Source organism: Xiphophorus couchianus, chromosome 13 (assembly GCF_001444195.1).
Source record: "Xiphophorus couchianus chromosome 13, X_couchianus-1.0, whole genome shotgun sequence".
NCBI lineage: Eukaryota > Metazoa > Chordata > Actinopteri > Cyprinodontiformes > Poeciliidae > Xiphophorus > Xiphophorus couchianus.
The window spans coordinates 17672508-17690017 of NC_040240.1; the positions used below are offsets into that span (position 1 = coordinate 17672508).

At 37.5% G+C, this 17510-nt stretch overlaps 1 protein-coding gene across 1 annotated transcript; it reads left to right on the plus strand.

Moving 5' to 3' along the window:
• The first annotated feature begins 1235 nt into the window (after positions 1-1235).
• cratb (carnitine O-acetyltransferase b) lies at positions 1236-17454 on the plus strand. The gene is made up of 15 exons (XM_028036758.1): positions 1236-1624; positions 1882-2106; positions 2898-3016; positions 4459-4512; positions 5145-5310; positions 7828-8002; positions 9895-9985; positions 10217-10304; positions 10383-10483; positions 11256-11375; positions 12579-12701; positions 14703-14838; positions 14913-14975; positions 15062-15199; positions 16212-17454. Exons 1-15 carry the CDS (start codon positions 1559-1561, stop codon positions 16413-16415), a joined length of 1869 nt encoding a protein of 622 aa, XP_027892559.1. The 5' UTR covers positions 1236-1558; the 3' UTR covers positions 16416-17454.
• Positions 17455-17510: the final 56 nt, after the last annotated feature.

Sequence of the window (17510 nt, forward strand, 5' to 3'; positions counted from 1 at the left end):
GTTTTTTTGTTGTTGTTTTTTTGTGTGCTTGTGGTTAAATAAATGTTTCTCAGCAGTTTCTGTTTTGAGTCAAAATTAAATTACTTTTCCCAGATGTTTTCCCAGATGTATTTTAGTTCTGGTTTCCTTTGAAAATATTGCGAAATGTTGAAATTATGAAACTGAAAACTATTTTAATGTCGTTGGCTCTAATGTTTGTCAACAGATGTCCCACAGTGTTATTTTCTATTTTTTCCCAAATGTTTTATTGATTCCACTACTGTAAAATATATACACTGAATAAAAACAAACAAAATTGAAACCCAAATAAAAAGATGTTTGTAATAATAAGGTCATCACTATAACCTCAAACTAAATACTTCTAATATTTTTAAGAATAAGTTTCCATTTGTATTCCATTGTACTATTTTTTTAATTAACATTTTATTCAAATCTAGAAATACTAAAAACAAAATATGTGATTATTTAAACTAATCCTTAAATAAACTGCATGAAATGAATGAATGATTTAATTCTATCATATACAAAAAATTAAAATTTTGTTAACATTTGATTCACTTTTATGTCAGAAGAAATTATGTCAGTTTAATCGTTTACCGGTCCGCAGTTACAGAAAGTAATGACCTATTTTAATTTTAATATGTTGGTTTCACCATTTAAAATAAATCAGGTGTCACTTTCACAAGCTATAATTGACAGTGGCACAGGAAGTATGAAATAATCACATAAATACTACAAGAATTACAGATTACGCAAAGTTAAGTGGAATTTTAAGGACATAGTGGTGTTTTAAGGACAAAAATGTCAGTAAATCATATGAGTAACAGGAAAAATAACAAAATCAGGCAATAAATTTTTTCCAAATCATCTTCTTTTAACAGAAAAACTTATTAACTTTAACAAAAAAACTGCAGGTGTGTGTTTGTTTTCCTTTCAGTGGGAAGCGAATCCTGAAAATTTACCCAAGTAAGAGTAATGATACTTTATATAAAGTTACTCAAGTATAGTACAGCGTAGTAAAAAATAATCCTAAAAGCACATTTTTTAAAATAGTTACTGAAGTACATGTAATTGTTTACAACACATTTCCGCTCTTTAGTGATTTTATAAACTCTTTGTTTAGGGATCTTCACCTGCTGTTTACTAGAGTTGGGGACGCAACAGCGGCACCCTTTGCCCAGACACGGTACTGCGCCCTGCTTTCGCGGGTCGGTCACGTAGCTGTTTACGGAAACGTTTTTACGTCAGCACGTGCGCCTCAGCGGCTGCAGGCGGTAGTTATCTCCTAGCTTCTGTCCACTACGTGAGGCTCCGCATGCTCGCTGCCAAAGCGAACAACCACCGGAGAGAAGAGGCGGAGGGGGGACCGCGTTGTTTTCCGCCCCGAAAAATAAACTTTTCTCAGAAAGTTGTGCGTCGAGCGATGAGGGCTGCCGTGCGTCTCCATGGCGGAGAAGTAGGAGGAGGTCAGGGCTTCATTTTGGCGATCTGACGCCGCGCGGTCTGAGCTATATACGTCTGTGGACGTAAAGGAGAAGGTTCCTTTTTGTGGCCGCACATGATCCTAGGAAATATGATTTTCAAGAATATTCACCCGAGAACCTGCAGAGCGTGGCTGTCTTTGGTGAGTCTTTTGTTTTTGTCGAGTGGTTTTCATGCTGTTTCTGTTAACATTCTCGCCTCGCAGAGTGACAAAAAGGGGCTTTTCTACCAACAACATTGCTGGTAATTAAATAACGAGTAGCGGATGTAGTTTCCACCATCATATCTTGTGCATTTCCTGCAGGGGCGCGATTTAATAACCTCTGGTCAAACTCCAGTGGAAGACTAACCAGGCGCTCAGTAAAGAGAGAAACACGCTTCCCTGTTTCTTTTGTGCAGGTTTCCCCGAGGCAGGAACCGTGTTTCTACTCCACGGTGCCCCCGCAGCCGGTGCCCCCGCTGACCCAGACCCTGCAGGGCTATCTGAGGGCCCTGGAGCCCCTCCTGCCCCCGGAGGAGCTCAACCACACCCGCAGGATGGTGCAGGAGTTTGGGAGGCCCGGGGGCCTGGGACAGCAGCTGCAGGAGGGGCTGGAGAGGAGAGCCAGGCTCACCAAGAACTGGGTGTGTGTGTGTGAAGCAGGCACATGCTAAAGCTGGAAATGGGCGGATGCATCGCTGCTGTGGTTAAAAACAAAAAAGACGCGGTCCAAAGTACATGTGAAACGCATAAGGGACATTTTTGGATATATTTAAACGAGTTAAAGACACATAAATAAACTAAATTACCCAAATAATAACCATGACGTGCTCACAAGAACAAAAAGGACTAATTGGAGTCATCTGGTGACAGTTACAGAGCAACATTCAGTTTCATTCTGTAAATATTTTGCCCAATTTTCTAGAAAATGTATGTAATTTTTACAAGAGCAAATTAAAGACTTCGTAGGTAGAAAAAAGGAGTAAATTTACGACAAAAACTTTTGAGATTAATCTCAGATGTTTTCCAGAACTAACAGAAGTTTCTGAATGTGAAAAGTCAATAATTTGGTGGATGAAGATTTCTGACATTTGAAGCTCAGAAATTTCCTCATTTTTTTCTAGAATTTTTCTCTTATTAATCTAAAAAATATTTGAGTTTTTTCCTAGCAAATTTAAAACTTTTAAAACTCAGAAATTTCCACGTTTTTCAAGATTTCTGAGATTAATACAAAAATATTTGAATTTTTTAGCACATTTTCAACTTTTTAAACTCATAAAGTTTTACTTTGGCACGCTAGTTAGCATTGTAGCAATCGTTTTCCTGAAATTTTCAGAGGAATGCTTTGGTACCAAAACTCTAAAGTAATGAAAAATGTTTAGAAAATGACAAAAAGTTTGAACTTTCTTTGTTGACCTGTGCGTGGGCCTTCCAGGTCTCAGACCTGTGGGTCCAGTGGGCGTACCTGGAGAGCAGGCAGCCCCTGGCGGTCCACTCCAACCCGGCCATCTCTCTGCCCCGCAGGGACTACAATGACTGGAGGAGCCAGCTGCTGTGAGTTCAGAAACGGATCACTACACTGTTTTTTCCCTACAGTTTGACCCATAATGAGCAGTTAGAAGCTTGTCTGAAGAAGCTGTTTACTTGTGGCGTTCAGACTTCATTATCTGTGTTTGGTAGTCGAACCGTTTGCTTTGTTTTCTGCTGGAGAAAAGGCAGATAGTGGAGGCGTCGCATATCAGGAGAGGATGTATTCTGTCTGATAAAAGTCAAACAGAAGAAGAACCAAAAAACTCTTTTCCTAAACTATTTATTTTATCTCATAGAGTGCATTGTTTTTATATGTTATGGTTAAACCAGGGATGTCCAAAGTGTGGCCTGGGGGCCGTTTGTTGCCCTCTGGATGGAGCGAATTGGTGATTAAATTGAGATTTTTACAGACAAATAAAATGTTCTTATGTTTGTTTGTTTAGATACAAGACAGCAATATTTATTTTATTAATATGTCTGTTGTTTTTTATGATACTTTGCTGAAATCAGCAACCAAACTCTGCCCAACCTTTGTTTAAAAAAAAAAAAAAGGCTAATGAACCTTTAAAAAGTTTAGGAAAATATTTAATACAGCAACTGTGCAAGGCTCTGTTTGTATTTTGGATCAACAATGATTTACTTTTTCAAAAATTAGACTGCTTTGCTTAATTAGTAGATTTTGTTTATAATGCTTGTTATGGTTTTATTAAAATAGTTTAGAGATAAAAAACAACAAATGTCTTCAGAAATAAAACTTTTCATTTTTAATTTAAGAAAATGTAGTGCTCAAGTTTTCTCAACTTAATAGTTTTGGCACTAATGGCAAAAAGTTTGGACACCACTGGGTCGAACCCTATAAGTCACGTGTCAAACTCAAGGTCCGGGGGCCAAATCTGGCCCACTGTAGCTTTTTATGTGGCCCTCAAGACTCCAAATTACATCAACAAGTCCCTCCAGTTTCTCACAAATCTGTAAAATTCACACAAAATCAACAGATCAACACAGTTTTTATGATTTTTACTGCTAATTTTTTCTCAAAATTTTCAAAAACATTGAGTTGAAGTGACTGCTGCCTCAGCCTTCCTGGATGTCAAGTTAAAGTCTGTGATTAATACAGTAATTTATAAATTTAACATCACATATCGTAAAAATTCCTTACAAGTATTTCTAAATTAGCACCACAAAATCTGTGATTTTAATTACAGAAAAACACAAAAACAAGATCCTGGATGGACTGATCAGTGAAAAAACATGTTCAATATTATTTAATTTTAAGAAACACTTAGTGAATACTAAAACAGCTATTTATTGATAATTTACCAATTCAATGGGTTTATCAACACATTCTGGTACAACTGGCCCTTTAAGAACATTCAGATTTTTGATTTGGCCCAAAATGAAAAACAGTTTTCAGCCCTGATTTAAATCCATAACATAACGGTAATAATATATTCCTTTCTTCACAGGTTTGCATCTAAATTGATAGCAGCTGTTTTGGACTTCAGAGCCAAAGTGAACAAGTGAGTTTTACCTTTTACAATAACTTAGTGAAGACTCTGACACATTGAAGTGATTCCTCACTGAAGTGATTCCTCACTGGAATGATTCCTCTTGCTCTGTTTACATGCTGCATTCGTCTTTTTGCCCTCTTGTTGTTGCCCTTCTTATGTTTCACACAGCTGGCGTCGCCGTGTGTTTGGCTGCCATTTGATGATAATCTGTAGCTAAATTTACTTGGACTGACTGTAAGAGTATCTGCAGCTGATCTCAAACCTCAGTGGATTAGAGGAGCAACCTGTTTACCTCCTGATATACATTAGTTATAGAAAGGATTTATTAATAGAATATATTTTTATTGTAGTTTAATGAATTGTTTTTGCCTTATTTTTGTTTGCTCACTGCATGGACTGGCGACAATACCTTAAATTCATCATATCTTTTATTATTTGAAGTGAAAACCTCCATATAAGAATTTTGTTTCACCATTGTCACGAGAGATTTCAATTTTTGATGTTAAATTTTAAAAAAATATTTGATATTTTTGCTATTTTATTTTATTTAACTTGTGTCTCGTTCTTTCTCCTGAAGTGGTTTTCTGATGTTTTTTTATGAAAGCGGTGGGAATCCTGACAGCTGCTTGTGTTTCTCTCAGTGGGCAGCTGCCAGTGGAGTACATGCGAGGGAAGCCTCTGTGCATGGAGTTGTACCCGCTCCTCTTCTCCTCCAGCAGGATTCCCGGACCCAAACACGACTACGTCGCTCGCTACAGCAACTCCCGACGCTCGCCGACCCACATCACTGTGGTCAGGAACTACCAGGTGGGCAGAGCTGGGGCGTGGCTGGCATTACTTACTCAATTACAGCTACTTCAGTAATGTTTTTGAGAAAACAAAAATCACTTTTAGGAGTGAAAAACCTGCAGTTTTTGTTTAAAAAAATGTCACCGCAAAAACTTCAAATCTTACCAAGTATATTTAGTTTATTTTGTAGTTCAAATATCTTAGTACACTTGAAATAAAACAAAACTAACTTAGAAATAACTTTAGCAAGATATAAAAGCTTGTGAGTAATTAATTCCTTAATACTGATGAAAAAGTGATGGTTACATTTTACTTATAACACATTTTCTCCATGTTTAATCTGCCAAATGAACTAGTATTTTTTCATCAATATAAAGGAATTATTTACTTAAAATAAAAGTAAAAATAAAAAATATGAAAATAATAAATGTAAAAAGTGCTTTTGAATTTGAAAATAAGCTTTTCTACATTGCTGATAAGTTACTTGTTAAGTTAGTTTTGTCTTAATTCAAGTGTACTGAGTTATTTGAAGTAGAAACTAGACTTAAAATACTTAAGATTGTGTTTTTGTAGTGTTATTGAAAGAAACTGATCTGGAAAAATTTTATTTTGTCTTATTTTATTACCTTTTCTTTTAATAAATTATTGTCATTTTGGTCCTTTTAAATGCCAACATGTCCACATAACTTTCTATTTTGGTCCGTCTGATGTAATTTTTAAATATTAAATGATTGATAATTTAATCAGTTACTCAATTCTTGAGTAGACTTTTTACCAAATACTTTTTTTTACTCATATTTGAGTAATTTCTTGGATACTTTTTACTTGTACTTGAGTAAAAATATGTTGAAGTAGTTGGGAGGCGTCTCTATTTTTAACTTGTATCGGTTTTCATCCGCAGCTCTGAGGTCATGTCCTGATTTTATTGCTACCTGTTTGGTTTCATGGTAGATTTTGTGTTTTTGGCTCAGATGGATGAAAAATAACTCTGATGACCCAGAGAGGAAGGGATGTGTTACTTCCTGTTCAGGAGTTTAAGAGTCTTAATGACCTTTTGTGACAAAGGAGATACTCAACACAGCAGGAGATTCTTCTGATGTTTCAAATAAGTCCAGGCTGGGCCAGAGCTGGAGGCTGAAATCCCAACATCTCATGTGAAACATTTTTATCCAGAAGGTGCAGAGACTTGGACCCGGCCAGAACATTTTATTATTCTGGCTGACCTTTACACAAAGTGCTTCACTGTCCAGTAGCTGTTTGCCAATCTGGTTTTAGTTTAATGAACTCTGTGCCTCAGTCGACTACAGAGAACCAAATTTATCACACCGTTTTTTTTCTATGTTCATGGAGCGACAAAGGTCAACTTCCAAACCCACCACAAAGGTCAGAGTTGAAGGTGCCTTTCAGATTTAGAGTAACTTCCTGTCTTTGTACTGATGATCAGCATGAATGTCATGTTAATGAAGTCTTGGTTGTTTTGAGATCATTGTAATGCTACAATAGGCCTGTTAAGCTAGCAACGTTTGCTGGGTGATAAATTGTTCTAGGAGTTATTGCTGTAACAAATAATAATATATTATAATGGTATAATATTAACATATACTGGTACGATAATGCAACCAATGATTATTCTGATGATTAATTGATTAATCGGACACAAAAATTGGCACACTCCAGATTTTTCTTGTAATTGCTTAAGACTTTTTATACAATATCATAAATGCATCAATAGATGCAAATAGGCAAATAATTGTTGGGTTTTTTTCCAAGTAAGAAAAGAAACGTTTTGTTGTCTAAAATGAAATAACATGCCATTTGTACCATGTGAATATAAAGAATAAAATAAAAAATGCCACTTGAGGAATTTTTGGTAGAATATATTTACGGACAAAAGTGTTTTTATTTGAAATTCAGAACGTACACGTACATATTTTGTACAAATTAAAAGCAAGTACGCCTTCTCAAAGATCAGTAAACTTTAATTTCTAACAAACATTTAACTGGAAGACATTTTAAATATCCAAACTAAAGAAACAAAACAGCAAATAAAATGGAGACTGTAAACAATATTTCTCTTTAAAACAGCCATTGTACGCTGCATACAGCGGTAAAACAAGCTGACCAAATGTACCAGAGGTCAGTTGGGTTGCTAGGTAACGGGGCTCGAGTTGCTAGGAAACGGCCCAGTGCCCACAGAATGTAACTTAATAGTTGGGAGGTTTTTGAAACTCATTTTATAAACACCAAAAAACATAAACTTATTGCCTAAAACAGCTGTTTGTTTTTGTAAATGCCTGGGCTGTTTTTAGAAGCAGTTGAGACTCAAATGAAAGTACAAAAATATGATAAGCGCCCTTTTAATAAAGCAAAAATCCTTAATTAAAAGGTTTTCAAAAACTTTTTAATAATCTCAACAGTTCCTTACAGACAAGGAATGATTTAAATAAAAAACAAATCCAATAATTGTTGACTTAATCACTAAACATGGTGAGTCTATGTCTCTATGTGATTTAACCGTTAATTTCCTGGTTCTAGTTCTTCCAGCTGGAGGTTTACAACAGCGACGGCTCGCGGATGACCGAGAGTCAGATTCACAGTCAGCTGCACAGAATCAGGTCTCAGTCCTGGAAGACGGACAAGGAGCCCATGGGCATCCTGACCAGCGAGCACCGCCACACATGGGGCGAGGCGTACAACCGCCTGCTGAAAGGTTCGACCGCACATCATCACACTTTCCAAACAGTTCAGTGGTATTTAACTCTCAATCAAAGGTAATCAAGGCTGTGGTTTAAAGTTGGACCACAAGAGATTACTGTATTTTTTGGGCTGTAAGCCGCTACTTTTTCCCCGCGCTTTGAGCCATGCGGCTTATAGCCCGGTGTGGCTTTTCTGGAGATTTTTCTTCAACCACCAGGGGGCTCTTTAGCAGGAAGTGAATCATTGGAAATCAAAGAAGAAAGTGCTGATTTTCATTTAGTACAAGCACATGCTAGCAGCAGGCACGACGGAGAAACGTTTTCAAACTAATACCCCCTCATCATGGAAACAACAAGAAGAAGTTCATATGATGCAGCTTTTAAGTTGAAGGCTATTGATCTGGCGGTACAGATGGATCTGGCGGTACAGATCGATAGCCGCTGCATGTGAGCTCGGCGTGAACGAATCCATGGTTTGGCGTTGGAGACGGAGGGCTGCGTCCTTAGTAGCAGATTTATTAAGGGCGTCCTTGTGGAAAACTGAGACCGGCGGAGATACCTGCAGCTTACAGTATATATGTACGTTTCCAGTTGTTTTTTTGTTGTTTTTTTGTAGGTGCGGTTTACATTGAGGCTCTATAGTCCGGAAAATATGGTAATCAAAACGGATCAAAATGAACAATTTGGAAACGAAGAGATATTTAATTTTTTGGATTGTCTTGTGTTTGCATTTGGTAACAACACAAAATTGGACCATCTTATAGTTTTAGGAGAGAGTTCCCTACATATTCAACTTGTGGGAAACATTTGTTTGCTTTGTGACGCTGCAACAAAAGGCCATATATGGATATTTTAATTTGACTTGTCTTAGAACCCTCCTCTGGTTTTCATACTGAATTCTTCATCTGTGATAATTACCATAAAATGCAATTTCTTCTAGTTTTTTTTAAAATTCACAAATAGATTTACAATTTACAAACTGTTTATGCAAATATGTATATTATCATAAATGCGTATCCTTGGTTTGCCCAGTCTTAAATGCTTTAAATTTTTAACTAAGGCTGATTGAATGCAGTGTATTTTTCCTCAATAGCAGTGAAATAATCCTACACAAGCTAAGCTTTGCTAGCATTAGCATGCTAAATCAAACCTTGGAAACCTATTTAATTTTGAGAGCTCTTATTTTCCTGATAGTCACACTCTTTTCACAGTCTGAAAAAAATATTGCATAGCTCAAAAGCTAGCACAAACATAAAGTTTATTTTATTATTCTTTTATTTATGGTTTTGCTTATTTGTCTCTTTAGGTCTATCTGAAAAAGCTGAAACATAATAAAATAGTTCATAATTCAATTAAATAATTGTGTGTAGATGCTAAGGCTAACATTAGCATGCTAAGGCCAGTGCTAGCTCATACTGTAGTTTCCAGTGGCTTTGTTTTCTGAATATCAAGAGTTCTTTTTTTTTTTTTTGGCTGAGCACAGACTTTCAGATTATGCAATCCTTAGAACTGCTGCAACACTCTGTCCAATCTGAATATGTTTTCTTTTTTTCTGCTGCTTCTACTTCATAAGCTAGAACTGACAGATAACTACAGCAAAGACTTTTATCTACACATTATTGTTGATGATGTATGTAGATATTCAGGAGGAACAATTATTAATGAATGTATTAGCTTATTGATAATTTTGTCTGAAACATTTATTAATCTGCTGCAACAAACAATGTTTCCATGTTGAGATTAATGTTAGCATGCTAATGTTAGCTTCCATGGCTAATTATTGGGACTGCAGATGCAGTAACGTGCTTCAGTTTCTTATTCTGATTGAGAGAGATTGATGTTTTAGACATGCATTTTGAATAAATGTAAAAAAAATATTTTCTGTTTCTTTTTCTTTTTTTTTTAGCCAAACTGAACCAGGAGTCGGTGCAGATGATTGAGACGGGTCTTTTCTCGCTGTGCTTGGATTCTCCCGTCATGAGGATATCGGATGAGAAGTATGTGCACACGCTCTCAGTCTCGGCTTTCTGTGTTTGCTGAACTTGTTGCATAATCATCTCTGCAGATATGATTGTGTCGCTTGTTGACGTTTGCTGCAGTGAGCAATTGTCTTTTCCTGTGTTTGAACTGAAACTATTGTGAAACGCTGCGCTGTTTGCATTAGAGACCCTTAAGAATAATGTTGTTTTGTTTTTTTATTCGAATCTCTTTTGGATTTTATCTTGCAGGTACGCCAGCCGTAAGGCGGCTCAGATTCTGCATGGAGGCGGGACGTACTCCAACAGCGGCAACCGTTGGTTTGACAAAACTCTGCAGGTGTGTCTGGTCACCAATAATGTAGCCACTTTGGAGAAGCTGATTGTATTTGACTCTGACCGGTATTTGTTTAAACAGTTTGTGGTGGGCGAGGACGGATCATGGGGCCTCCTGTACGAACAGGCCACAGCCGAGGGCCCGCCCATAGCCAGCCTGCTGCACCACATAGAGGAGTACTGGTGAGATAAAACTGTCTGGAAAATACTCCTACTACAACAAATACTACTCTGCTGGATGAGCAGCAGAGCTGGTGGACAAGCTTGTACACGAATGAAACGGCCTCAATAACGATAATCTGGTGTAAACAGGGTTTTAAAATGATTCAATCACTTTTAAATGGGTGCTTGAAATCCTTAGAAATGCTTGAATTCAAATAGTGTTTTCAGAGTTTGTAAACTGCACAGCTTTGTAATAAAGTACAATCTAGCATTTGATTATAACCAGAATTTGGAAAGCAATCCTTTGTGATTTATTGTGTAACTGGAAAACGTTTCTGTTATTAAAATTCAGGATTTATTTGAGTGTTTTGTTCTCAGACCAGTCAGGTGTGCTGGGAGTGTCTGAGTCGTTTCAAAACATACATTTTGTTAGATTTTTAGTTCACCTGGTCCCAGCAATGTAGAATGCTGCAAGATATTATTATAATAACAGTAATAAATTCATATAACAGTGGAATAAAACCATTGTTTTTAGTTCATTTGTGTTGTTCTATCTCCTACGTTTGGTGCTGCAAAAATGTTAAAACTTATTTCATTTAATTTTCCTTTGGGATCAATAAAGTGCTTTTGAATTTGAGTTTGAATGTAATTAAAAATGGTTGAAAAATGTTCATAACAGTCGTAAACATTTATGAAGAATCCTTCATGTTCATGACAGATTTTATGCCACATCCCTTCAAATGAAGCGTCGCCAATATTTTCTGCTCATGAATATTTTTCTTTTTGTCGGCAGTGAGATGCCCGACCCGAAGAGGGCGCCGCTCGTTCCTCTGCCGATGCCCAAGAAGCTTTACTTCCACATTGACCGGGACATCAAGAGGGACATCGAGCAGGCCAAGCAGAACCTCGACATGTGAGCGTGTTTTTTTTTTTTTTTTTTACCCAACCAGGCCCAACTTCCTCCTGCTGGATTTAGCAAATCTGGCGAGTAAAACGAAATGAGTCGCTGTTTTCCTGATCACAGATTGAACTCAGAACCTTCGTGTTGAGCTGCATATTTTCAGAACGATCATAAATCATTCGTCTGCTCACTGCAGAGAGGAGAGAAAGTTTTTCCTGCTGGATGAAAGAACATGACGGATATTTCCTCTGTTTGCTTCATCTGATCATAAATGCTATGCAAAACTTTTTTAGCACATTTGAAATTAATTTCTTTAGCTCTGAACTGACAGATCAGTTCAGATGGAATATTTTCTTTTTATTATTTTTGGATTTTCACAGATAAAGGGAAAAAATATGTAGATTATTTTAGCAGCTGGGGCCAAAGCCTTGTTTTAGCATCAAAATCAACCATTAACAGGTAGAAAAATGGCAAATATGAATAAAAAAATAAACACAAGAAGTTAAACTTTAAACATAAAATGCTATAATAAAACTAAAACATGAATTATGAGAGCAGGGATTATAAAATGGATTAAAATTGATGAAAGGTAAATCAAATCTGATCAATGCAAACATGTTTACTGGTGAAATTTTATTTTATTTCTTGAAGCTTTTTGATTGTAATTTAAGTTTTATATGATTAAATATAATGTTTAATAATATAATGTACTAATATAATTTAATTTAATATTTACATATTGTGCTATAATATTTATTATATTATAAATATTGTATTAAATTATATAATATGTCATTTATTATTTATTTTAATGTAATATTAAATTTTATAATATAGGAAAAATGTTTTTTGCAATATTTTAAATATTTTTTGCTGCTTAATTTCCCTTTGGGATTAATAAAGTATTTTTTAATTGAATTGAATTCAGGGCTCTTCTGGAATTTTATTCAGATATTTTCCAGTTCTTAATAAGAATGAGAAAAGATATCCAAATATTATATTTTAAATAGGTTTGTATTTCCATATATATACAGTCACTCAGTGGTATTCAGATGACTGCTGCATAAATAGTTACTGCAAATTCACAGTGAAATTAAGAATATTTGACTATTTGTGTTTTTTGCTCCTTTTATAACCAGATAATATTATCAGATTATAATCCTACTGAAGATTCCTGTAGAAGTTGTGATTAAATTATTGTTTATATTCTTTCAGTCTGATCAACGACCTCGACGTCCACGTCTTCAACTTCAAAAGGTTCGGCAAAGAGCTTCCTAAGAAGCACAACTTGAGTCCAAACTCCTTCATCCAGGTGGCTCTGCAGCTGTCCTACTTCAGGTCGGTACCAGGACCACGATAAAAATACAATCACATTTATTTTAAAAAGCTTCTGATTTAAAACAAAAGTCTTACTAGCACCTGTTAGAGGTTTGTAGCAGCACCAAATGTACAGTCATGGCCAAAAGTATTGAGAATGACACAAATATTATATTTTCACATGATCTGCTGCCCTCTGGTTTTCATGTGTGTATGTCAGATGTTGTCATCACATACAGAAATACAATTGCAATCATATTATGAGTAACAAAAGCTTTTAATGACAGTTAGAATGAGTTAATGCAGCAAGTCAATATTTGCAGTGTTGACCCCTCTTCTTCAGGACCTCTGCAATTCTCCCTGGCATGCTCTCAATCAATTTCTGGACCAAATCCTGACTGATAGCAGTCCATTCTTGCACAATCAATGCTTGCATTTTGTCAGAATGCCTAGGTTTTTGTTTGTCCACCCGTCTCTTGATGATTGACCACAAGTTTTCAATGGGATTAAGATCAGGGGAGTTTCCAGGCCATGGACCCAAAATCTCTATGTTTTGTTCCCTGAGCCAGTTAGATATCACCTTTGCTTTATGGCACGGTGCTCCATCATGCTGGAAAAGGCATTGTTCATCACTAAACTGCTCTTGGACGGTTGGGAGAAGTTGCTCTCGGAGGACATTCTGGTACCATTCTTTATTCATGGCTGTGTTTTTAGGTAAGACTGTGAGAGAGCCGACTCCCTTGGCTGAGAAGCAACCCCACACATGAATGGTTTCAGGATGCTTTACAGTTGGCATGAGACAAGACTGGTGGTAGCGCTCACCTCGTCTTCTCCGAACAAGCTGTTTTCCAGATGTCCCAAACAATCGGAAAGGGGATTCATCAGAGAAAATGACTTTACCCCAGTCCTCAGCAGTCCACTCCCTGTACCTTTTGCAGAATATCAGTCTGTCCCTGATGTTTTTCCTGGAGAGAAGTGGCTTCTTTGCTGCCCTCCTTGAGACCAGGCCTTGCTCCAAGAGTCTCCGCCTCATAGTGCGTGCAGATGCACTCACACCTGCCTGCTGCCATTGCTGAGCAAGCTCTGCACTGCTGGTAGCCCGATCCCGCAGCTGAAACACTTTTAAGAGACGGTCCTGGCGCTTGCTGGTCTTTCTTGGGCGCCCTGGAGCCTTTTTGGCAACAATGGAACCTCTCTCCTTGAAGTTCTTGATGATGCGATAGATTGTTGACTGAGGTGCAATCTTTCTAGCTGTGATTTTCTTTCCTGTTAGGCCATTTTTGTGCAGTGCAATGATGACTGCACGTGTTTCTTTCGAGGTAACCATGGTTCACAGAAGAGAAACAATGATGCCAAGCACCAGCCTCTTTTTAAAGTGTCCAGTGGTGTCATTCTTACTTAATCATGACAGATTGATCTCCAGCCCTGTCCTCATCACCACCCACACCTGTGTTAATGGAGCAATCACTGAAACAATGTTAGCTGGTCCTTTTAAGGCAGGGCTGCAATGAAGTTGAAATGTGTTTTGGGGGGTAAAGTTCATTTTCTAGGCAAATATTGACTTTGCAATTAATTGCTGTTACGCTGATCACTCTTTATAACATTCTGGAGTATATGCAAATTGCCGTTATAAAAACTGAAGCAGTAGACTTTGTAAATATTAACATTTCAATCATTCTCAAAACATTTGGCCATGACTGTAAGACCTAACCAGAACCTGCTGCAGATGAGCTGCATATCCACTAGAGGGCGCTCTGCTGGAATTTTTCCAATAGACACTAAATACAAAAACACTTCACAAGATTTTGTGTTTTTTGCATTTTACGTAGAATACTACCACATTAACAACACAAATCAATGATGCTGAAACTGTCTTTTTTTTTAGTTCATTTGTATTGTGTTTATCTCCAAGGTTTGGTGCTGGAAAAGTTTGAAAACGTGCCTTGAAAATGCTTGAAAAGTTCTTGAGTTCCTCTGTGCAAACGCCGCGGTGTGTTTACCGCCTGTGACGTTTTCCTGCAGAGTTCACAGCGAGGTTTGTCCTGCCTGCGACATCGCCTCACAGAGGATGTTCAGAGGAGGACGGACCGAGTACATCCGCTCGCCCACAAACCAGGCGCTCAAGTTCATCCTGGCCTTCGACGATCGGACCGTAGCGGTGAGGAAAGGTTTGCTGTAACTCGTCCGCGTCTTTCTAATTCTTTAGCTTTGACCCTTCATGTCTCTCCGCAGAGAGAAGCGAAGCTGGAGCTGCTCAGAGAAGCAGTGGACGCGTACTCAGAGCTGACCGCGCAGGTAAATGCCTCAAGAAGCTGCTTTCCTCAGCTTCTTGCGTGATCTGGAGTCTCAGTCGGTGATAATTTTCTCCTGGTGCCGCTCAGGCTCTGAGAGGACACGGCATCGACCGCCACCTGCTGGGGCTCAAGCTGCAGGCCATCGAGGAAGGACTCAGCATTCCCAAAATCTTCATGGACACGGCTTACGGCCTGGCCACGCACTGGAAGCTGCGGACAGGACAGGTCTGTTCTCACACAGCTGGACGATGTTTGTAGATTTAAATGTTTTCATTTTAATCAGCGTGTGTGTGTGGTATTTTTATTTCTCACTCATTCGTTTGGGGAAAATCCAGCTTCAAGGTTGTTTAATTTACCATCAGAGTCACATTTTTTTCTGGATTTCCTTTTTGTAATGACTGTTTAGTCGCATTTATTACGACGGCATATTAGGGCCACTGTTGATAGAAAAAAAGGAGCAAATTTCCACCAAAAATCTTTTTAGATTGATCTCAGAAATACATTTTCTAGAAAAAACGTGGAAATTTCTGAGTTTCAAAAATATTAAATTTGCTAGAAAAAATAATGCAGATGTTTTGATATTAATCACCAAAATGCATTTTCTAACAAAAACATGGAAATCTCCTAGCTTGAAAAGTTGAAAATTTGTTAGAAAAAAGTTTTTACTAGAAAATTTCTAAGATTAATCTAAAAATGTCTTATTTTATTTCTGGCATTTTTTTTACTTTTGGAACTCAGAAATTTTGTAGTTTTTTTTCTGGAAAATGTATTTCTGAGATTAATATAAAATGTTCTTGTTCCTAAAAAATTTCTGATTTTTTAAAATAAAAATGTACCAATTTTTTTCTTATATCTACAATGGCTTTAGTACGCCGTGTTGCATTTTTTTCTCAGAATATTTTCAGTGTTATTAAATTCTCCTGTTTTCTACTTGGATCTGAGTCACTCTATTATTTATACCTTTAATCAATGAACTACAGGTGTATCTTACTGAGATCGGTAATCTGCGATCAGCGGAAAACTGCAATCGATGCAGCCCTAGAAATTACTGCTGTGAACATCTCACTCTTTGTGAAATAAATCTATTATGAGTTATTCCAGCATCAGATAAATGTGGTTGATTTAGGTAAATATGCTCACTTTTAAAGTTAATATCTGATAACGAATACAGATTTTGATGTGATGGAAGATGTTTTAAATTTATTTCAAGAACTAATCCTTTGTTTTGCGTCTGCAGGTTCCCACCAACACCGACAGCGTGATGTGTTTCGGGCCGCTTGTTCCCGACGGTTACGCCGTGTGCTACAACCCGCAGGCGGACCACGTCCACTTCGCCGTCACCGCCTTCAACTGCTGCGAGGAGACCAACGCAGAGACTATGGCTCGCACTCTGAAGGAAACGCTGTGCGACCTGCAGGAGCTGCTGCAGCCTACCGTGTAGAGCTGCTGCAGCAACAAACACGATGAACCCTCCTTCCAATAAGGGAAAAGAAACTTTCTAAATGTTTTCTACGAGGCTTGTATCTCATTTATGCTTCTTGTTACTCTTCCATCGACGCTTGAAGGCTGAACTCTGCGGCTCTGCTGTGCTTTTGATAATTTTTTTTACTGCTGATTTTTCTCGCTTTCAGTATGAAACTCTGATTAAACGCTGACTTCAAATGTGAAAGCGGAAACAAGCTACCTGACACTCCAGCATTAACCAAAGCTCAACATCACTGCACTCCTCTTTTTGTGAGTTGGGAGACAGCCACCGGCCTTCCTGGTACTTTCCACCATAAAACCACCGTTTGCTCTGTCAGCAGTTAATTTGATTTTTGTAGGTTTAAAAATGGACCAAAGGAGGTTATTATAAATGAAATGAAGGTTTCTTTTGCATCTGGGGTAAAAAATACTAATAAAAAATACACAGACCCTGTAACACGAAGCAGGATGTGCATCTTATTGGGGGAAACTTGCTGGTAAAACCTTTACAAATGTGAAAGCTTTGACTTTACATTTGTGTCTTCATCCATTTCTGTTTTAGGCTTTTCAATTATGGCTCTGATTGTAGATATGGGCAAGTTAAGGCGAGCAGCTATTTTCTTACTGCCATTTTCTGCCTTGCTTGGAAGTACATGTTCTCGTGTCTTTCCTAATTTGAAGAGTAAGTAATAGACGGGCTTCTGTGCCCAAGTCCTGGATTACCAACTAAAGGTTCCTAGAAGTTGTGATCAGCTAAAAAAGTAAACGAGTAGATACAGAAATGCTTGTTTTTATAGGAATTGTTCCATTTTAAAACCTGGATTGATTCTCTGATGTGATAACTAGCATAACAATGGCATTAAAAGTAATTTCCATTGTTGAGATTAATTAACTTCAACTTGGGAATGTCCCTGTGGCTGTACTTTACATGTTGAGGTTTTCCCACTCGGATGGCTCTGCAGGCGTTTGTTTAAACCTGCAGGACTCCTTAATAAATAAAGAGTCTGATCACTTGACCTCAGTTTCTTTGTTTTGAGACAAAAAAAATAGAACCAGCTACAGCAGCTTGTGT